At 38.7% G+C, this 23,073-nt stretch overlaps 1 protein-coding gene across 1 annotated transcript; it reads left to right on the top strand.

The window, feature by feature from the left end:
- The first annotated feature begins 3,185 nt into the window (after nucleotides 1–3,185).
- On the top strand, nucleotides 3,186–22,587 carry LOC112581627 (cytochrome c 2). The gene is made up of 3 exons (XM_025274284.3): nucleotides 3,186–3,738; nucleotides 9,094–9,268; nucleotides 22,297–22,587. Exons 2-3 carry the CDS (start codon nucleotides 9,100–9,102, stop codon nucleotides 22,443–22,445), a joined length of 318 nt encoding a protein of 105 aa, XP_025130069.1. The 5' UTR covers nucleotides 3,186–3,738; nucleotides 9,094–9,099; the 3' UTR covers nucleotides 22,446–22,587.
- Nucleotides 22,588–23,073: the final 486 nt, after the last annotated feature.

Here is a 23,073-nt window from a genome sequence, read left to right on the forward strand (position 1 = left end):
TTGCCACTGAATTATATGAGCTTGGGCAAATTACTTCAAGTTTTCAACTTCAGTTTCCTCAACTGTAAAGCAGAAATAATATACCCTACTAAATAGCATAGTTGTCTAACTTAATTTGGAGAAGGCAATGGCAGCCCACTCCAGTACTCTCGCCTGGAAAATCTCATGGACGGAGGAGCCTGGTAGGCTGCAGTCCATGGGATCACTAAGAGTCAGACACGATTGGGTGACTTCCCTTTCACTTTTCACTTTCATGTATTGGAGAAGGAAATGGCAACCCACTCCAGTGTTCTTGCCTGGAGAATCCCAAGGACGGGGGAGCCTGGTGGGCTGCCGTCTATGGGGTCACACAGAGTCGGACACGACTGAAGTGACTTAGCAGCAGCAGCTAGCTTAATTAGGGCTTCCCGAGTGGTGCTAGTGGTAAAGAACCCACCTGCCTAATGCAGAAGACTTAAGAGATGCAGGTTTGATCCCTGGGTTGGGAGGATCCCCTGGAGGAGGGCATGGCAACCCACTTCAGTATTATTGCCTGGAGAATCCCGTGTACTGAGGAGCCTGGTGGGCTATAGTCCATAGGGTCACAAAGAGTTGGACATGACTAAAGCAATTTAGCACATAAGCAAGCTTAATTAATTCATCCATTCTATTAGCTCAGAAATGTTTTTGACTGTCTGCTATCTGTTGGGCATTGTGCTATAATTGAATGATATGTGTTAAATGATTCTCTCCTTACTTCATGAAATTAATAGATTGGGCTTCTCGAGATAGGATTATTTGAGATAAGCTATATGGGGCTAATAGCCTAGTGATCAAATGAGGTATGTGTACAATGTACGATAGAGATTTAATTTCTTATTCCATTTGTCTATGGTGTACACTCCTCCATTCTTAATATTGTATAGTTGTACAATGGCAACTGAGTTAGGGATTCTGGGTTCTCACTTAGGCTTTAGCACAAAATTGATACAGTTTCTCCTTGCATTACTTCCCATGTCTGTAAAAGGAAGGATCTGTTTACATTGGAGCTTAACAAGTTAAGGAAATATCTTAACTTTCCACTTCTCTTTATCTTGCCCAGACCAGTCAAAGTGAATGAAAACAATGTCGTAATATAATAATTTTATTGATGTAAAGAAAGTCCAGTATTCTAGCAATACTATTTGAACACTAGTGCCATCTAGTGGAAAATGTATACTTTTTTTAAACAGCATTTTCTGGGAAATCTCTCTTCTTTGTAAAACAAGATTACTGATTGGTATCCTGAGAATTTTAGAGTAGTTAATTTTATTTTAGAAGGAATGAAAGATTGGAGAGAACAAAGCCTGAATCAGAAATATTGGGTGATGCTGAGAAAGCAAAATTTCTTTACCGTTTAATCATGTGAAATAATACCACATATTCAAGGAAAATAAGAAATTTACTTATATTATAAATTATAGTAAATAATTTTTTTACTTGTCTATTTTAAACAGATTTATTGCTATATAATTCAAATATATGATTCACCCATTTAAAGAATTCAGTTAATTGCTTTTTAGTATTCACAGAGTTGTGCAACCATCTCCACAGTTGAACATTTTCATCACTCAGTAATGATAGATTTTTTTATGTTCAAATCATATAAAGTCACATTTGACCATGAATCACATGGAAGTAGAACAGTTGAAAATTCTGAGATTTGAAAGAATGATTACTAATTTGTCTTATATTAGAGAAAAGGTATGCTAGGCCATTGCAGATTAAGAGAAATAAAACATATAGCCTACAATGAACAATTATTAGAATGATAGACACTGAATTTCACATGAAATTCAGATTTGCCTTGAAATTTTTAATAAGTTCTTACTAATCTTTTTTAAAAGTGATCATATTGATATTATAACTTATTTTTGAAATGCAAGGATAAAACAATAAATTATTGTCATTGCTTTCCAAAATTTCTCTAAACTATGATCTAATTACAATAAGACTTATTGGTTATTGATATTAGTCTTTGTGTGCTAAGTTGCTTTAGTCATGTCTGATTCTTTTCGACCCTGTGGACTGTGGTAATGACCACACATTTATGAACAGGCTCCTCTGTTCATGGGATTCTTCAGGTAAGAATACTGGAGTGGGTTGCCATGCTCTTCTCCATGGGATCGTCCCAACCCAGGGATCGAACCTGGGTCTCCTGCATTCCAGGCAGATTCTTTACTGTCTGAGCCACCAGGGATGTATAATTATAATTATACATTATATCTAATTAAGTAAAAATGTTTTGCCTTATTTGCAAATTTTTACTGGATTTTAAAATATTTTCACTGATATTTATTGGTGATCAATTAGTAACTTTCAGATTGTTCTGCATGAATATGGTCCAGAGTCTCCATTTTCCCATCTATAAGTCTACAGGCTACTGATAATGTACGCAAGTGCCTAACCTGGCATGTGGTATGCACTCAAGAAATGGTAGTCTCATTTTATGTCCTGAGTTTGGTCGTCTTTGAGTTTGAGATAATATATAATACAAGATTTTTCTCTCTTTTTGATTCAATTTGATGACATACATCTTTTAAATATGTGGCTCACAGGACAGAACACATAGGTACCACTTAGTTTCATTCAACCATCTGTTAATTGTGGCTATTTAATTTGAAATTAATTAAAGTTAACTCTAAAATAATAAAAAATTCAGTTAGTCACATGAGTCACACTTAAAGTGCTCAAAGTTACTTGCAGCTAGTAGATGGGGTCCACGCTGAATATTTCCATCATAGTAGAAAGTTCTATTGGACAGCACTCCAGAGAATATGGATAAATCTTGCACTTACCTAACACAAAATTTAATAAGCTAAATTATTTTAATATTTTTATTTCTCTGTTAATATCCTTTACCACTCACATCTCACTGAGGTAATCGTGTAACCACAGGTGAACTACTTTCCCCCTCACGTTTTCCTAAACACAGCTTTGGCTTTCTCACCTGTCTACCTTCAATACCCTCGTCTTCTTAAAGCTTTCTCAGTCCTCTCCCTTATATCTCCCTCCCTCGCTCCTTCAGGACGCATTCTCTGTTTCTATTCATGCTCTAGTCTGCTGTTCTTTTGGCGATTAAACAGGCAGCTTGCAACTTTGCTGTCAGTTCTTATTTATTGCACTTCTGTGTAGCTCATTTATAATGATTTAACTTTTAATGTACTTTAATCTTGCCCCAGCTGGATTATACCTCATAGAAAATTGGAACTTCAGTTCCGAGTTTGTCCTTCCAAGTTGCTTGGCACAGCATCTTGCCCCCAGTAAGCACTTGCCTTATTCTTTTATTGACGTGATTTGATTCCCACAGTCAAACACTAATGAATCATTCATAAAATGTTGAGTTCCTACCTCAAGCAAGAACTGGTATATACTGTGAATATACATAGATAACTCTTAAGTTAGGTAAAAGTTAAAGAAATAAACATTTTGTCACATTTAAACTCAATCAGTAACAACTCTGCAGTGCTAGGTTTTTTTGCTCCTGCGAGAGTTGCGTTCCCGCAGGATTTGAGGACCAATCAGCAGTGCCGACGGAGCCCCGCCTTCCATTGGCTGGCGTCGTCCTGGAAGCACGTGCTGAGCTGGGCCAGCAGTACAGTCTTCGAGCCGCTGCTGCGGTATCGCCAGCGTTGATCTCAGGACAGACTGTGGCTCACAGCTGCACGTTGACGCTAAAGGTTCTGCAGGGAGGCAGAGGACGGAGCCACTGGCCCTGAGGTAAGTATGGGACTAGCTAGGAGGGAGTGGCCTGCGACCTCATGTGATCTGAACACCGTTATGGACCACGATACAATTTAGGCCTGGGTTCACTCAGAGACGGAGAAGGCAGTGGCACCGCACTCCAGTACTCTTGCCTGGAAAATCCCATGGGTGGAGGAGCCTGGTAGGCTGCAGCCCATGGGGTCGCAAAGAGTCGGACACGACTGAGCGACTTCACTTTCACTTTTCACTTTCACGCATTGGAGAAGGAAATGGCAACCCACTCCAGTGTTCTTGCCTGGAGAATCCCAGGGACGGGGGAGCCTGGTGGGCTGCAGTCTATGGAATTGCAAAGAGTCGGACACGACTGAAGTGACTTAGCTCACTCAGAGAGGAGTATCCCAACCGTCCGGATAGTAAGAAGCTCTCCCTTAGCCCTAGCCAGGTGGGGGCCTGAGTAGTCCTAAGTAAAACAGAATTCTGACTGTTTCTACCAGGGGCCTCGCTGCAGCCTTTCTGATTTCTGGATGGGACTGATTTTGAGCCGAACCCCCACCCCATGTTTAGCAGAAGTCAGCCTCCAAAAGGAGGTGGTGGCATGCTGAGATTCAATTCAGTCGCTCAGTTTCCGACTCTTTGCGACCCCAAGGACTGTGTAGCACGTCAAGCCTTCCTGTCCATCACCAACTTCGGGAGCTTACTCAAACTCATGTCCATCGAGTGCGTGATGCCATCCAACCATCTCATCCTCTGTCCTCCCCTTCTCCTGCCTTCAATCTTTCCCAGCATCAGGGTCTTTTCCAAGGAGTCAGTTCTTCGCATCAGGTGGCCAAAGTATCGGAGTTTCAGCTTCAGCATCAGTCCTTCTAATTAATATTCAGGACTGATTTCCTTTAGGATGGACTGGTTGGATCTCTATTGCGGTCCAAGGGACTCTCAAGAGTCTTCTCCAACACTGCAGTTCAAAAGCTTATCTGAGGTTACTGATATTTCTCCTGGCAGTCTTGATTCCAGCTTGTGCTTCATCCAACCCAGCATTTTGCATGATGTACTCTGCATATAAGTTAAATAAGCAGGGTGGTAAGAAACCGCCTTGACTACTCCTTTCCTGATTTGGAACCAGTGTGTTGTTCCATGTCCAGTTCTAACTGTTGCTTCTTGACCTGCATACAGATTTCTCAGGAGGCAAGTCAGGTGGTCTGGTATTCCCATCTCTTAAAGAATTTTGCAGTTTGATGTGATCCACACAGTCAAAGGCTTTGGCATAGTCAATAAAGCAGCAGTAGATGTTTTTCTGGAACTCTCTTGCTTTTTCGATGATCTAGCGGATGTTGGCAATTTGATCTCTGGTGCCTCTCTGCCTTTTCTAAATCTAGCTTGAACATCTGGAAGTTCACGGTTCATGTACTGTTGAAGCCTGGCTTGGAGAATTTTGAGCATTATTTTGCTAGCATGTGAGAGGAGTGCAATTGTGTGATAGTTTGAACTTCCTTTGGCAATTAGGAGTTTGGAAAGCTGGATTCTTGTTCCAGGTCATAGGTTCAAGTACAGCAGATTAGAAAGGAGAAAGGCTATAGAAACACCTATGCATGTGGTTCATAGACATGAAACGATTCACCCAGGGTCACATCTTTGTGATACATTCCACTCCAGTGTTTTCTCTCACTACAACATGCATAATCCCACTTAATTTTTTAAAATCAGTGTAGTATTCATCCTTAAAATATTCTAGTGAGCTTCTCTTTCCTCTTTCATCACTTCAGTTATATGGACTTCTTAGACTTTAATGGTATCTTAATTGTTTTTTTTGCCACATTCCTCTTTTTATGGGCAAAATTAGAAATGCCAGTGGTATGTACCAGTATTAAAAAGTTTTTTCACTTACTCCTCGTTAAGTATTTTCACTCAGTTTAGCAGCTGCAGTGTGTCAGACATTATGTTCAACACAGGGTTGCCTCAATCACTCTTAGAAGGGAATTGTTGAAATTAAAAATCTAGGATTATAGATGTAATTCTCTCATCTTTCACCATCTCTCTCTACTTTTCATCAGCTTATGACTTGAAACGAGCTCTATGTGCTTCATTTTTCTCATCCATAAAAAACGGAGATGTTAATAGTATCTATCTCACATGGCTGGCGTGGATATTAAATACATTAATAATGTGTACAGGCTTACACATTAGAATATGCCTGGCATTAAGTAAGCATGTGTAATTGCTTTCTACTCTTATCTTGGTCTATTTAGTTTTAGAATTCATTTTTGGATGAGTGATCATTCTCATACCAGATGTCATATCTTTGTCTATGTCAGTGAGATATTTCTTCTTAGTTACTAAGTACTAGTAGAGTGCCAAATGATTATAAGATAAAATGACTTCCCTTGAGATCCTTCCTGGTCTTCCTGTGTCCTCCCTTGCTGCCATTGCTGAATCTACTGGTTTTAATGCACTTTGAAGAGGGATCTTAGATACTTGCACAGCAGTGATTAAATATGGCAGAAGTGTTTTGTGTTAAATACTGATAGTTTGAACAGTGACAGTATATATTTTCTTAGTAACTTGCATGTAAAATCTGTGTTAAAAAACAAAATATTTTGTTTTATCCTTTTTTTAAAGTCTAGTTTCCTGAATTACTGGTAAAATTTAATTGGTATAAAAATCAATCTGATCTTTCTGCTTTATATAAAAATTGGAAAGAAAGTTTGCTTTAGTACTGAGATGACATTTGGGTTCTCATAGATTCTTTTTTTTAGTTTATTTTTAATTGGTGGATAATTGATTTACAGTGTTGTGTTGATTTCTGCCATACAACAGCATGAACCAGCCATAAGTATACGTATGTCCCCTCCCTAACATTTTTATATTACACAAGCTTTACTGGTATAGTGAATACATTTTACTAAAGGCCATATGTTTGTCTTAGTGACTCAGGTTTCCCTCTCTATGTCCTTTATTCAAAGGTTCAGTGAATTCTGTACCTATACAGAAAGTTGCTAGAACTCACCTAATTAGAAATTGAATGCAGTATTTTGATTTAAGTTTGGAATTTTAAAGTAATCTTCTCTTGGATAAAGTGTTTTTCTTTTTTTTTTTAAATTTTATTTTATTTAACTTTACAATATTGTATTGGTTTTGCCATATATCAAAATGAATCTGCCACAGGTATACATGTGTTCCCCATCCTGAACCCTCCTCCCTCCTCCCTCCCCATACCATCCCTCTGGGTCATCCCAGTGCACCACCAGCCCCAAGCATTAGACCTAAAGCACTGATTAACAGTTGAATTGTTTTGGATACTGCCCAAAGAAAACTTCTGTCCTCCCTTTAAGTGGATTATTGACACTGATTTGGGTTTCTACATAAATAGTAGTGGTATTTTTAGTAGTGCTGGTAGTGGTAAAGAACCTGCCTGCCAATGCAGTAGCTACATCTCTTGCCAATGGAGAGACACAAGTTCGATCCCTGGGTCAGGAAGATCCCCTAGAGTGGGGCATGGCAGCCGACACCAGTATTCTTTCCTGGAGAATCCCACAGACAGAGGATCCTGGCGGGCTGCAATCCATCAGATCAGATCAGATCAGTCGCTCAGTCATGTCTGACTCTTTGCAACCCCATGAATCACAGCACGCCAGGCCTCCCTGTCCATCACCAATTCCCGGAGTTCATTCAGACTCACGTCCATCGAGTCAGTGATGCCATCCAGCCATCTCATCCTCTGTTGTCCCCTTCTCCTCCTGCCCCCAATCCCTCCCAGCATCAGAGTCTTTTCCAATGAGTCAACTCTTCGCATGAGGTGGCCAAAGTACTGGAGTTTCAGCTTTAGCATCATTCCATAGGGTCCCACAGAGCTGGACACAACTGAAGCAACTTAGCATGCATGCATGCACATGGTACATACAGATGAAATACTAGTTTCACTGTAATAGTTACTTGGCGTGCTAAGTCATGTCAGTTGTGTCCAACTCTTTGGAACCCCATGGACTGTAGCCCGCCAGGCTCCTCTGTCCATGGGATTCTCTAGGTGAAAATACTGGAGTGGGTTGCCATGCCCTTCTCCAGGATAGTTACTTTAGTTAAACAGTATTGTTTTTTCAATATTGTCAGAATAACACAAACATTTTCTATTTCTCAATGGAGCTATGAAAGTAAAAATGTGCCTAGAACCTGTCAAAGAATTAGGAATTTTCATGATGTCTGTAACAGTAACTCTTATGTTGAAATCCATCCCCACTTCCACTGCCCCAGCACCCATTCTTCAAAGAACACAAGCTGCAGGAAAACAAAACCAAGGTACTGCAGACATTAGCATTTTAAGCTACATTTGTTCAATAAGTTCAAATTATTTTAGTTTTTATATCATTTTAGATGGATGAGGCATTTATTTAGGTACCCAGTAGAGTTTTTGGCAGTCTAAACAAAAATATCTTTGTACAGAATTTATTGTGTATGTCTATCACCGTAAAATAAAATCTTTCCTACTTAGGACCACGTATTTTCTGCTATGTATACTAATGCTGACTGAACTCAGTATTGTTATTTAATTATTTTCAGGTAATGCTTGATTTAGTCTTGGTAGATTTGTTTACCACTTAGAGTGTAAAGTAAACATGAAATTATATATTATATGTATCTTGCCTCATTCCATATGTAGCCTCATTCTGCATGGTATTTTATAGTTTTGTCTATTATTGCAGGCATATAAGTACTTATAATAAACATTGTATTTAATCATCTTTCCAACTTGTTCTATCTTTATTTTTAAGTGAGGAAGTACCAATTTAGACATATATGCTTCACATAATTTTTTACACATGTACTTTTTGGAAGTGAAAAGAAAGAATATAATTGATTTAGGTAAATCACTATAATTGTCTGAAGAAGTGAAGAAGTGAAGTTGCTCAGTCGTGTTTGACTCTTTGCGACCCCATGGACTATAGCCTGCCAGGCTCCTCTGTCCATGGAATTTTCCATGCAAGAGTACTGGAGTGGGTTGCCATTTTCTTCTCCAGGGGATCTTTCCAACCTAGGGATTGAACCCAGGTCTCCCACATTGCAGGCAGACGCTTTACCGTCTGAACCACCAGAGAACCCCATAATTGTCTGAAGGCTGACATAAAACCAGGCTTATACCAATAGCAGTTTCTAAAGTAGCTATAGCTAGAAATTAAAAATAAATCTGATAAATGAGACAGTTCTTTATAAAACTGAATGCTATGTTTGTGTTTTTGAGCACTCAGAATTCAAAGCACATACTTTAAATTATATTTTGGTTTAATATCATTAATACTTCAGTCAAAGTGTTGAAATTCCTTTTTCTCCAGCTTTGCAAATCTGATATTTTCTTTGGTCTGTGGTTTTAATGTTTCATTGCAGAACAAAATGGCAGATGCTGAGGCAGGCAAGAAGATCTTTATTCAAAAATGTGCTCAGTGCCACACAGTGGAGAAAGGTGGAAAACACAAGACTGGTCCAAATCTCTGGGGCCTTTTTGGCAGAAAAACAGGACAAGCGCCAGGATTTTCTTATACTGAGGCAAACAAAAACAAAGGTAAAAGCTAGGCAGTTGTTGGAGAGAACCAGAAACTTTGTAGCAAAGAAGAAAACACAGGATTTGATATTATAATAATTTCCTAATTTGCAGTATTAAAAATGAAATCCATGTTTATATTACAGAAATATTAATGTATATCAAAAGATCTGTGTTTGGATAACTGGTCATGTTTTTATCAGCAAGATTAGCAATCTTCTGTAGCATTAATTTTTTGCCTATACAAGACACTTCATTTTTTGCAATACATTTATCTTGAAAAAGCATAAGCTGAATTTAAAAAATCAAATTATGTTTTAATGGCATAATGGTAATTTTCTATTTGTGGTAGTGATTCTTAGCAGGGTTAAAAAGTATATTCAATTTGAAAAAGTATATTCAGTTATTTTTCAGCTTGAAAAAGTATAGTCAGTCATTTCTTTGTTGATAGAAGGTATGTAGATGGCAGTTAATTTTAGGTTGAAATTAAAAATAGTTGCAAAAGACTGTAATATGTTTGAAAAGCAATTTATTACTCCTGGAGATATCTATATCTATATATATTTATAAATATAGTTAGCATTCACTTAAAAAATAAAGTACTTCTCTGTTTTGAACTGTTCTTGGGATCTGAGCATTTCTTACTGGTCCAAATTTCATATCACTACTATACTACTGTTTGGAAAGATTTTTATTTTATTTTATATTTCTTTTTATTTTTCTAGTAGATGAAATTCACATAAATATAATTAGCCATTTTGAAGTGTAAAATTCAGAAACATTTACTGTATCCACAGTGTTGTACAATCACCACCTCTGTAGTTTCAAAGCTTTTTTGTTATCCCAGGAAAACCGTTGTACCCATTAAATAATCACTCCTCGTATCTAACTACCAGCCTTTGGCAATCACTTATCTGCTGTTTCAATGGATTTCCCTACTCTGGACATTTCATATGAAAGGAATCATATAATATATGATCTTTTGTGTTTGACTTCTTTTGCTTAGCATATTTTCATTGAAATTGAAGCATATATCAGTACTTTATTACTTTTTTATGGCTGGGTAATATTCCATTGCATATATATATGTGTGTGTGTGTGTGTGTGTGTGTGTGTATATACATAATTTTTTTTTATTCATTTATCAATTGATGGACATTTGTATTGTTTCCACCTTGTACCTATTTTAAGCAGTACTGCTGTGAACATTTGTGAAAAAGTGTTTGTTTAAGTCCCTGTTTTCAGTTACGTTAAATCTATACCTAGGAGTGAAATTGCTGGATCAGCTAATAACTTTTTGAGGAAAAGTCAAACTATTTTCCCGGAGAAGGCAATGGCACCCCACTCCAGTACTCTTGCCTGGAAAATCCCATGGTCGGAGGAGCCTGGTAGGCTGCAGTCCATGAGGTCACTAAGAGTCTGACATGACTGAGCGACTTCACTTTGACTTTTCACTTTCATGCATTGGAGCGGGAAATGGCAACCCACTCCAGTGTTTTTGCCTGGAGAATCCCAGGGACGGGGGAGCCTGGTGGGCTGCCGTATATGGGGTCGCACAGAGTTGGACATGACGGAAGCGACTTGGCAGCAGCAGGCAGCAGCAAGCTATTTTCCACAGTGGTTATACCATTTTTCTTTTCCATCGTCAATGGAGGAGGATTCTTATTTCTCTATATATGCACCCACACTTGTTATTTCCTTTTCTTCTCTTTTACTGCCGTCTTAGTGGATATGAGGGCTTCCCAGGTAGCTTAGCAGTAAAGAATCTGCCTGCAATACAGGAGATGTGGGTTTGATCCCTGGGTTGAGAAGATCTTTGGGAGAAGGAAATGGCAACCCACTTCAGTATTCTTGTCTGGGAAATCCCATGGACAGAGAAACCTGATGGGCTACAGCTCATGGGGTCTCAAAAGAGTTGATCACAACTTAGCAACTAAAAACAATAGCAACAGTGGGTAGGAAGTAGCGTTGGTGACTTTGCTTTGTATTTCCTTAATGATCCATAATGTTGAACATTGTTTCATGTGCTTGCTGGCCATTTGTATATTTTCTTTGGAAAAATGTCTGTTTATATTCTCTACCCATTTTTTATTCGAGTTGACTTTTTGTCAGGTTTTAAGAGTTCTTTCCGGGTGGTGCAATGGTAAAGAATCCACCTGCCAATGCAGGAGACACAAGAGACATAGGGTCGATCCCTGGGTTGGGAAGATCCCCTGGAGTAGGAAATGGCAACAAAACTCCAGTATGCTTGCCTGGAAAGTTCCATTGACAGAGGAACCTAATGGGCTACAGTTCATGGGGTCACAAAGAATTGGACACGACTGAGAGGAACCAGAGATCAAATTGCCAACATCCCCTGGATCATGGAAAAAGCAAGAGAGTTCCAGAAAAACATCTATTTCTGCTTTATTGACTATGCCAAAGCCTTTGACTGTGTGGATCACAATAAACTGTGGAAAATTCTGAAAGAGATGGGAATACCAGACCACCTGACCTGCCTTTTGAGAAACCTCTATGCAGGTCAGGAAGCAACAGTTAGAACTGGACATGGAACAACAGACTGGTTCCAAATAGGAAAAAGGAGTATGTCAAGGCTGAATATTATCACCCTGCTTGTTTAACTTATATGCAGAGTACATCATGAGAAATGCTGGACTGGAAGAAACACAAGCTGGAATCAAGATTGCTGGGAGAAATATCAATAACCTCAGATATGCAGATGACACCACCCTTATGGCAGAAAGTGAAGAGGAACTCAAAAGCCTCTTGATGAAGGTGAAAGTGGAGAGTGAAAAAGTTGGCTTAAAACTCAACATTCAGAAAACGAAGATCATGGCATCCGGCCCCATAACTTCATGGGAAGTAGATGGGGAAACAGTAGAAACAGTGTCAGACTTTGTTTTTTGGGGCTCCAAAATCAATGCAGATGGTGACTGCCACCATGAAATTAAAAGACGCTTACTCCTTGGAAGGAAAGTTATGACCAACTTAGATAGCATATTCAAAAGCACAGTCATTACTTAGCCAACAAAGGTCCGTCTAGTCAAGGCTATGGTTTTTCCTGTGGTCATGTATGGATGTGAGAGTTGGACTGTGAAGAAGGCTGAGCGCCGAAGCATTGATGCTTTTGAACTGTGGTGTTGGAGAAGACTCTTGAGAGTCCCTTGGTCTGCAAGGAGATCCAACCAGTCCATTCTGAAGGAGATCAGCCCTGAGATTTCTTTGGAGGGAATGATGCTGAAGCTGAAACTCCAGTACTTTGGCCACCTCATGCGAAGAGTTGACTCATTGGAAAAGACTCTGATGCTGGGAGGGATTGGGGGCAAGAGGAGAAGGGGACGACAGAGGATGAGATGGCTGGATGGCATCACTGACTCGATGGACGTGGGTCTGGGTGAACTCCAGGAGTTGGTGATGGACAGGGAGGCCTGGCATGCTGCGATTCATGGGGTCGCGAAGAGTCAGACACGACTGAGCGACTGAAGTGAACTGAACTGAGCACACATGTGCTGCACTGCACTGGAAGAGGTGTCCATGTGTTCTTAACATTAAACTCTTATCAAATAAGTGACTTGCAGTTTTTTTTCTCTTATTCTGTAGATTGTCTTTGTTTTTAAAAATAATGTCTTTTGATGAACAGTGGTTTTTAATTTGTATGAAGTCTGTTTATTTTTATTGTTGATGTTGCTTGTGTTTTGGATGTTAAATCTAAGAATCTATCACCATATCAAAGGTCATAAAGATTTACCCTATATTTTCTTCTAATTGTTTTAGTTCTTACATTTAGGTCACTGTCTTACCTCTAATTATCATTAAGTTTTTATATACAGTGAGGTAGTGGTCCAACTGTATTCTTTTGCATGTGGTTATTTAGTTGTCCTTGTACCGTTTGTTGAAGGGATTCATTCTTTCACAGTTGAATGGAATTTACTCGCTTGTTGAAAATCAGTTGACCATATATGTTAAGGTTTACGTCTGGACTTTCAGTTCTCTTCCATTTGTCTATATGTCTGTTCTTGCAGACATACAATAGTGAAATGCAGCCTGTTGCCTTTCTGTTCTTATACTGGGGCCACACTGTTTTGGTTATTGTAGCTTCCTAATACAGTTTGAAATTCGGAAGGATGAGCCCTCCAACAGTGTTTTTATTTTTCAGTATTTTTTTGGCTTTTCAGGACCCTTTGTAACTTCCTAAGTTGGAAGATCATTTTTCCATTTCTGCAAAAAAGGCCTATAGAATTTTGATAGAGATTGCATAATATCTGTAAATTGTTTTGGCGAGTATTGCCATTTTAACAGTATTAACATTAAATTCTATGAACATGGGATGTCTTTCCATTTTTTGGCGTGGGTGCTCAATCAGTCACATCTGACTCTCTGTGACCCCATGAACTGTATCCCACCAGGCTCCTCTGTCTATGGAATTTTCCAGGCAAGAATACTGGAGTGAGTTGCCATTCCCTACCCCAGGAGATCTTCCTGATTTCAGGGATGAAACCCATGTCTCTTGTGTCTCCTGCATTGGCAGATGGATTCTTTACCACTGCACCACCAGACAAGCCATGTTGATCTTGTACTGTGCAACTTTGCTAAATTCGTTTATTATCTCTAGTAGATTTTTTGTGATTCTTTAGCATTTTCTATGTAGAGAATTATGTCACCTGTGAATAGAGATAGTTTTGCTTCCTTCCCAACCTGAGTAGCTTTTATTTGTTATTTTTTCCTAATTGCTCTGGCTAAGACTTCTGGTAGAATTCTGAATAGCTCTGGTAAAAGTGAGAATCTTTATCTCGTTCCTGATCTTAGAGGGAAAGGTTTCCATTTTTTACCTTGAATATGGTGCTAGCTGTGGGTTTTCCATAAATTCTGTTTTCCATGTTAAGCAAGGTCCTTTCTATTGCTAGTTTGCTGAATGTTTTTTCTCATGAAAAGGTTTTGGATTTTGTGAAATGCTTTTTCTGTGTCTGTTGAGATAATCTTGTGTTTTTTTTCCCCTTTTGCTCTATTAATGTTTGTATTATATTGAATTTCCTGTGTTGAACTATTCTTGCATTCCTGGGATAAATCCCAATTGGTTGTAGTGTGTAGTTCTTTTAACAGTACTGTTGAATTTAACTTGCTAGTACTTTGTTGAAGATTTTTACATAAGAGATAATTGGTTTGTCATTTTCTTGTGATGTCTTTACTTGGTGTTTGAAGAAGTTTTAAATATAGATTATTGGCAGCTGCGAATCCTTTCATTAGTGATTTGAATTTAGTACTAAAAATTTACTTAATAGGTTTTATACTGCTTATATAGACCAAATTGGGCTTCCCTGGTGGCTGAGTGGTAAAGAACCTGCCTACCAGTGTAGGAGATGAAGGTTCAGTTCCTGGGTTGGGAAGATCCCCTGGAGAAGGAAATGGCACCCACTCCAGTACTTTTGCCTGTGAAATCCCATGGACAGAGGAGCCTGGCAGTCTACAATTCATGGGGTTGCAAAAGAGTCAGATACGACTTAGTGACTAAATGACAACAACAACATAAACTAAATTACCTTACTTGATTGAGCTTTGGAGACCATGTTGTAGGAGAAGGGCTTTAATATGGGTACTTGGCATCTTGTGTACTATTTTTTATTTTCGAGTGCACATGTAATAGCTTGCTTTTTGTCAAAAGAGGGATTCTACTTATTTCAACCTGTATTAATGTTTCTAGTAAGATAGTGTTTGGGGTTGGTCTCAGCCTATTACATTTCTTAATATGATTGCAAGGTGCACTTTACTTTAGCAACAACATCAGGAAACTGGAAAAAACAAAGTTTATTACTCACAGATCCTTGAGGGTACACAGCATGCCTGGGTCCACACAGTGTGGTTGCAGGTAGAGAGAGAGAGCACGGGCTTGGAGTTTTGCTTTTATTGGGGTTGAGGATGGGTTGCCTAGGGTTTTATGGGTTCACTCTTTACTGGTGAATTTAAAATATAAAAGCACGAATTAAAGCATGGGAAAGGAAAAGCAAGCAGGTCAATCAAATATGTATGTGGGTCTACCAGAGCTTTCTGAAGAAAGGGAACTTCATGGGTGGGCAACCTGGCTCTCCATCTACTTGTGTAGTTGTTGCTCAGTCGCTCAGTTATGTCTGACTCCCTGTGACCCCATGGACTGCAACATGCCAGGCTTTCCTGTCCTTCACCATCTCCCAGAGCTTGCTCAAACTCATGTCCATTTAGCCGGGTGATGCCATCCAACCAAATCGTCCTCTCCCATCCCCTTCGTCTCCTGCCTTCAGTCTTTCCCAGCATCAGGGTCTTTTCCAGTGAGTTGGCTCTTAGAGTCAGGCAGCCAAAGTATTGGAGCTTTAGCCTCAGCATCAGTCCCTCCAATAAATATTCAGGATTGATCTCCTCTAGGATTGACTGGTTTGATCTCCTTGCAGTCCAAGGGACCCTGTGTAGCTGGTAGTGCATTTATTAAAAATGTGTATATTTGAAGGAGTTGCCTCAGCAATTGAAAGCTTAATGTTCAGCACTTATTTTACAATCAAAAAGATTAATTGTGAGTTACTCATACTACAGATAGATAAGATGTAGTGAAATTTTTGTTATCTGGAATTTTGGAGAAAGAGACCTTATGGATAGTCAAATGGTTTGAGTAAAAGAAAATTAACACATCTAGATTGCCAGCTTTTTCTGTGCATATGTGAAAGTAAGATACTTTTCATTTTCTCAAAGCCTTGAGAGCAGTGCCGTTTAGTAGGATGGAAAAGTGGCAAAGCCATTTGTTCCTAGACTTGGGTTCCCAGGTAAACTCTGATGAGGCGGGAAGTATATGCTAAGTCTGTTTTAGAGCAGTACTGCTACATCTTAGCATTGGAGGGCAGTAATAGTTTTCTAGGGCATCTGTAACCAAGTACCATAATTTAGGTGGCTTAAAATAGTGGAAATTTTTGGGTTCATAGCTCTGGAGGCTAGAAGTGTAAATCAGGATGTCGGCATGGCCATGGTCTTTCTGAAGCCTGAGGACAATCCTCCCTTGCTTCTTTCTAGCTTCTGGGTGTTTGCCAGTAAACTTGGAGTTTGGAGCCTTCAGCTGCATGACTCCAGCCTCTGCCTTCGTTGTTACCTTGTCCCCATGTGTCTGTGTTCACATGGCCTTCTAGTAAGGATAATAGTAATATTGGATTGGGCGACCTATCCTTCTCAGTATGGCCTATCTTACTTTTTAGTTGTGATCATTACTAATCACAGCTGCAATGACCTTATTTCCAAACAAAGCCACATTCTGAAGCACCAGAGGTTAGGGGGTCTCAACACAGTTTTATTCAGGGGACACCAACAAAAAATGACCACATATATATAAATTACATATATAGACAATTGATAAAAATTCTTATATTAAAGCAACATGAAGTTTAATCTTTGTCAAGTCAAGGGTGTTTATCACCTTTTCAAAACATCTGTGTAGTTGTTACATTACTTACATTGGGCTAAGTCGCTTCATTCGTTTCTCTTTTTACAACTCCGTGGACTCTAGCCTACTAGGTGCCTCTGTCCATGGGATTCTCTAGGCAAGAATACTGGAGTGTGTTGCCATTTCCTACTCCAGGGGATCTTCCCAATCCAGGGATCGAACCCATGTTTCTTAGGTCTCCTGCATTGGCAGGTGGGTCTTTACCGCTAGTGCCACCTGGGAAGCATAGTTGTTATAATACAATATCATTGTATTTAGTGTATGTAGAAATGCTGGTTAGTAGATATTCTTTAATAAAGAATTTGTCTGGTCTTTATCTCAGGTTCTTGGGAGGGATCTGTAAAACATTGGAATTTCCCAGTGATAAGAGAGTTTGCCCTGGTGGCTCAAATGGTAAAAAAAATCTGCCTGTAATGCTGGAGATCTGGGTTTGATCCCTGAGTCAGGAAGATCCCCCGGAGTAGGGAATGGCAACCCACTCCAGTATTGTTGTATGGAGAATTCCATGGACAGAGGAGCCTGGCAGGTTATATATAGTCCATGGAGTTACAAACAGTCAGACACAACTGAGAGACTAACATGTATACACACACACACACACACACACACACACACACACACACACACGAGTGTCTTTGTTTTTCAACCTTGGGCCTTGGGATTGCAGCCTGAATTTATGCTAATGAGAAAATTCAGTAGGGCTCTTGATAGGGCTGGGACTGGCCGAGCTGGAAAGACCAACTCTTTGATTAGAGAATTGGGACTTTGGGCTACGTGATATCAGTCTAATCTCCAGGTATAGAGGGTAGGGGCTGGAGATTGAGTTCAGACACATGGTGAGTGATGCAACAGTCAAGTCTGTGTAATGAAACCCCAGTCAAAAACTCTGACCACTTTAAACTGGAAGCTCTATTTGAGCTTCCTGTTTGGTAAGCACATCCGTGTACTAGAAGGGTGATGAGTTCTGATTCCAGAGGGCCAGGACTCTGTGTTTGTGACATTCCCAGAACTCACCATATGGGTCTCTTCACTTGGCTGGTACTGATTTGTATTGTTTATAGTAAAACTGTGGTTTTTAAGTGGTGCTTTCCTGAGTTCTGTGAATTGTTTTACTGAATTATCATACCTAAGGGGGTCCTGGGAACCCTTAAATTTATAGCCAATTGGTTAGAAGTTTGGATGGGCTGGGTACCCTGAACTTGCAGCCTTGTTGGAAACTTTGGAGTCTGTGCTAACTCTAGACAGTTAGTATGAGAATTGAATTGCACTTATTACAGTAGGTCTTAAACTTGCATTTATTGTTTGCATTTATATGGCTCTTTAACTTTTCAAGTAATATTTTTCTATAGTGTCTTTATTATCTTCTTATAAGAACAGTCAACTTTTAAAGTTCTGATTTTTAGAACAGTTATTATTGTCCCTCTAGCTGCCAACATTTTAAAACTCTTTCTTTTTAACATTTTCTTTGTTTATTAATATTGATTTGAAATCATATTAAAACTTACTACAAATATATCTTTTATTATAGGCTATTGTCAAAGATAAAAGGCTTATAAGGCTTGGCTTTAACATTATTTAACAATTAGAAATAAAATTTTCCTAAGTGAGATTGTTTAAGTAGTATTTGTGACTTACTTGGTCATATAATATGAGTATTTGTTAGTTTTAATAATGAAAGAAGAATGATAAGTAGCAGAATGAAATTGGACTCTAGTGTATATTACTGACAAAAATTAATTTGAAATGCATTAAAGATTTAAACATAAGACTGGAAACTATAAAACTCCTAGAAGAAAACATAGGGGAAAACTCTTCCACACTGGTCTTGACAGTGGTTTTCTGGATATGACACCAAAGGCACAAGCAAAAAGAGCAAAAATAAATGAGATTATATCAAACTAAGGGCTTCCCTGGTAGCTCAGCTGGTAAAGAATCCACTGCAATGCAGGAGACCCCAGTTCAATTCCTGGTTTGGGAAGATCCTCTGGAGAAGGTATAGGCTACCCACTCCAGTATTCTTGGGCTTCTCTGGTGTCTCAGTTGGTAAATAATCTGCCTGCAGTGTGGGAGACCTGGGTTTGATCCCTGGGTTGGGAAGAGCCCCTGGAGGAGGGCATGGTAACCCACTCCAATATTCTTGCCTGGAGAATCCCCATGGACAGAGGAGCCTCGCAGGCTATAGTCCATGGGGTTGCAAAGAGTTGGACACAACTGAGCAACTAAGCACAGCACAGTATATCAAACTGAAAAGCTTCTGAACATCAAAAGAGACAATCAACAAGATTAAAAGGCACCCTACTGAATGGGAGAACATATTTACAAATCATGTATCTAATAAGGGGTTAATATCTAAAATATATAAAGAACTCATACAACTCAATAGAGAGAAAACCAAACAGCCAAATTAAAAAATTTACAGAGGAACAGAATAGATATTTTTCCAAAGAAGATACACAGAGGGCCAACAGATACATGAAAAGGTGGCTGTCATCACTAGTGACCCAGTAATGCAGATGAGATTGTTACCTCACACCTTTAGAGTGGCTGTTATCAAAAGACAGGAAATAACAATTATTGGCAGGGATGTGGAGAAAAGGGAACCCTTTGCACTGTTGGTGGGAATGTAAATTGATGCAGCCACTATGGAAAACAGTATATAGTTTCCTCAAAAAGTTAAAAATATAACCACCATATGATCCAGTAATCCCACTCCTGGGTATACATCCAAAGGAAATGAAAATAGAACCTTGAAGAGGTATCTATACCTCCATGTTCATTATAGCATTATTTGCAATAGCCAAGATATCGAAATGACATAGAGTCCATTAATGGATGGATGAATGAAGAAGAAGTGCTATTTATACCCAATAGAATACTATGCAGCCATGAGAAAGAAGGGAATCCTGCTATTTGCAACAACTTGGATGAATCTTGAGGGCATCATGCTAAGTGAAATAAGTCAGACAGAGAAAGACAAATCCTGTATAATATCACTTATATGTGGAATCTGAAAGAGCCAAGCTTAGAAAAATAGAGAGTAGAATAGTAGTGACTGGGGCGGGGAGTTAGGGTAATGGAGAGATACTGGTTAAAGGGTACAAACTCCCAGCCACAAGATTAACAAGTTCAGAGGATCTAATGTATAGCATGGTGATTATAGCTAATAATCCTGTATTATATACTTGAGAGTTGCTAAGAGAGTATATCGGAGAATGCAGTGGCACCCCACTCCAGTACTCTTGCCTGGAAAATCCCATGGATGGAGAAGCCTGGTAGGCTGCGGTCCATGGGGTCGCTAAGAGTCAGACAGGACTGAGCGACTTCACTTTTACTTTTCACTTTCATGCATTGGAGAAGGAAATGGCAACCTACTCCAGTGTTCTTGCCTGGAGAATCCCAGGGGCAGGGGAGCCTGGTGGGCTGATGTCTATGGGGTCGCACAGAGTCGGACACAACTGAAGTGACTTAGCAGCAGCAGAAGAGAGTATATCTTAAATGTTCTTACTATAAAAAAGAAATGGCAATTATGTGATGGGGTGGAGTTTTTTGCTCTTGCTATGGTGGTAATGAAAAATCAATATATAAATGTATCAAATCAACATATTGTACACCTTAAACTTAGAGAATGTTAAATGTCAATTATATCTCACTGCTGCTGCTGCTGTTGCTAAGTCGCTTCAGTCATGTCCGACTCTGTGCTAGACTTTTTGGCTAGACTTAAAATAATTGGATGATTCTTTTAGTTCCCCAAGATTTTGTATGCTTTGTGTTGAATTATTCTTTGAAGAAATCTGAAGCCAGCCTGACTGTTTTCCATTATAAGTTAATTGGTTTTATTTTAATTTTATTCTTTCCCCCCTAAGTTTCAGTAAAATTCTTATTAAAAATTAATAACTTATTGGGTTGTGTGTAAGCCTTGATTAATTTGTTTCAGAATTTCCTGGGATATGTATTCTTTCAGTTGGTAGACTCAGAACTTTTATTTTTGAAAGTTTTCTTGCACTACATGTTTTAAAAATTTTATACTTTTTCATTTGTTTTTTAAAGAAACGTTACTTGGGCCATCAGTTGTACACATTTTGGATGTCTTTTGTCTGCATATCTTCTATAACTTATTTTTCCTTTGATTGTTTTAAACTTTTATTTTTTTTTCATTTTGTTTTTTATCAATACTTTCAAGCCTGAGTGTGCTATCAGCAATGTCTATTCTTTTCACTGTCATTTATGTCTTCTGTTTTTATTATTTTCTCCTTGACCCTTTGTAGCTCTGCTGTAAACCCTTGATTTGTAAAGATCTTTTTTGAATCCATGGGAATGTGGTCATGATTTTTCTGATGATTTCTGATGTGTATATTTATCTTTTGGTTTTTTGTATTTCTGCTGTGTGTGTGCATGTTGTGTGTATGTGTTTTTAGTACTCTTTCATGCTGATTCCTTTTTGATTACTACTCATCTTTTGATGAGGACGATTCATCAGGATGGGTATGTGCAGAAGGTCAGTAAGAGTGAGGGTCTGAGCTTTCCAGTTGGTTATGAAGTCTTCCTTACCCACAGTCATGTTTTAGAGATATGTGTATGTGTGAATGTTGGCTGAGGGGTTATTTGGCCCTTCAGCTGACCAAGTCTGGTAGTTCCAGGGTTACCCAGTACCTTTCTCTTCTATCCTGTAACAAGGTAGAATCTTTCTTTTAAAGATGTGTTTTCTTCTTTAATCCTGGCTCCCCTGGCCCTCCATGATATCAAATTGAATTTAGACTTTCAAAGCCAGTCCATATATACTGTACTCTTTTGGGGCCAGAGGGTCATGACTCTGCCCCTTAGGATTTGTCACCTCTTCTGGGGAACTTTTGTCTTGAAACTAGTGACAAGTGTCCTCTCACTCTGGTCCAGGTTTTATGTCTGTGGTAGTTTTCTAATTGTATCGAATTTGGTGATAAGAGGCATTCCCTTAAGAATTTTATTAAAAGTAGAATTAGCATTTCTATTTCTCTTTGTTCATGTTCTTTTCAACTGGTTTCAGAAAGGAAAAAAAGTTAGAGGCAACCTTTTTCTCTGGTTTTAAAACTGGATTCCTGAAGTCATAGGCTTTTGGTAGGGATCTAGAAAAAGGCAGCTTGCTATGATTGGTAAAAAACCAACCAAGCAACCCCCCACCCCAAACATGGAAACATGAGTTACTGGTCACAGGTTCCTGACTCTGTAGCCTTGTCATCTTAAGGTAAATTATTATCCTCTCTTTGGGTCATCATTCACTTATCTGCAAAATGAGGATTTGGGTCAATTGACCTCTAAGATCTTTTCTAGAATGAACTCTGTGACTCTAGGAGGATGGCACAACATGTCTGGGTTGGTGGTTCATTGGTGTACCTTAGATAATCTTAAACAGCATTGGATTTCTATAAGAAACCCAAACAGTAGATCACCAAAGGCCAATTTTGGAATTTTTTTGTCGGTCAGAAACAGTAAGTATTTTCGGTTATAATAGCATTCCTATTGAGTCCAAAAGTAAGCTTTTGTTCATGAATGTAGATCACATCAGTAAGTAAGTTTTATAAATGTAATTATGCAAACTTAAAACTTATTTTCACCTTTATAGGCATTATCTGGGGAGAGCAGACTCTGATGGAATATTTGGAGAACCCAAAGAAATATATCCCTGGAACTAAAATGATCTTTGCTGGTCTTAAAAAGAAGAGTGAGAGAGAAGATCTTATTGAGTATTTGAAACAGGCAACATCTTCATGAAATGTTCTTGCAACTTAAAAATTATTAGTTATAAACCAAAATTTTCCAATTTCAAATACTACATGTTTAAAAAATTCATATTTGATCTTTCTTGATCAGCCTGTAGTAAGTTTAACATTTTAAAATAAAAATTTATAATTTTTGATTGTGTGTAACCTACTTATCGCATGCCCTTCAGAGTCTGAAGTTGATTTTTGTCTGGTTGCTAAGGCTGTGAGCAAGGTCAAGGTGGACAAAGAGAGAGAAGGAAACTGAAACTTACTGTTCTTCAGTCGTCTCTACATGCACAAAATATTTTATAAATCTAGCAACTACCAGTGATAATGGAAATAGTTTCCACATACTTATTTCTCTGCATTTTAAATGTATATATAGCAGATATTAGGTTTAATTTTCATTAAGTTGTTTTGGTTATATGTTTGCCTTTTATTATAAACAATACTTAAAGTAACTTTAAGGAAAAAAAAGTAGGGAAAATAAAGTCAAATATATGATCTTATCTAGGAATGTTATTGGGGAAAAAATTGCAGTTGTTGACCATCAGTCAGTTCAGTTCAGTTCAGTTGCTCAGTCATGTCCGACTCTTTGCGACCCCATGAATTGCAGCACGCCAGGCCTCCCTGTCCAT

This window comes from Bubalus bubalis, chromosome 2 (genome assembly GCF_019923935.1).
Source record: "Bubalus bubalis isolate 160015118507 breed Murrah chromosome 2, NDDB_SH_1, whole genome shotgun sequence".
NCBI lineage: Eukaryota > Metazoa > Chordata > Mammalia > Artiodactyla > Bovidae > Bubalus > Bubalus bubalis.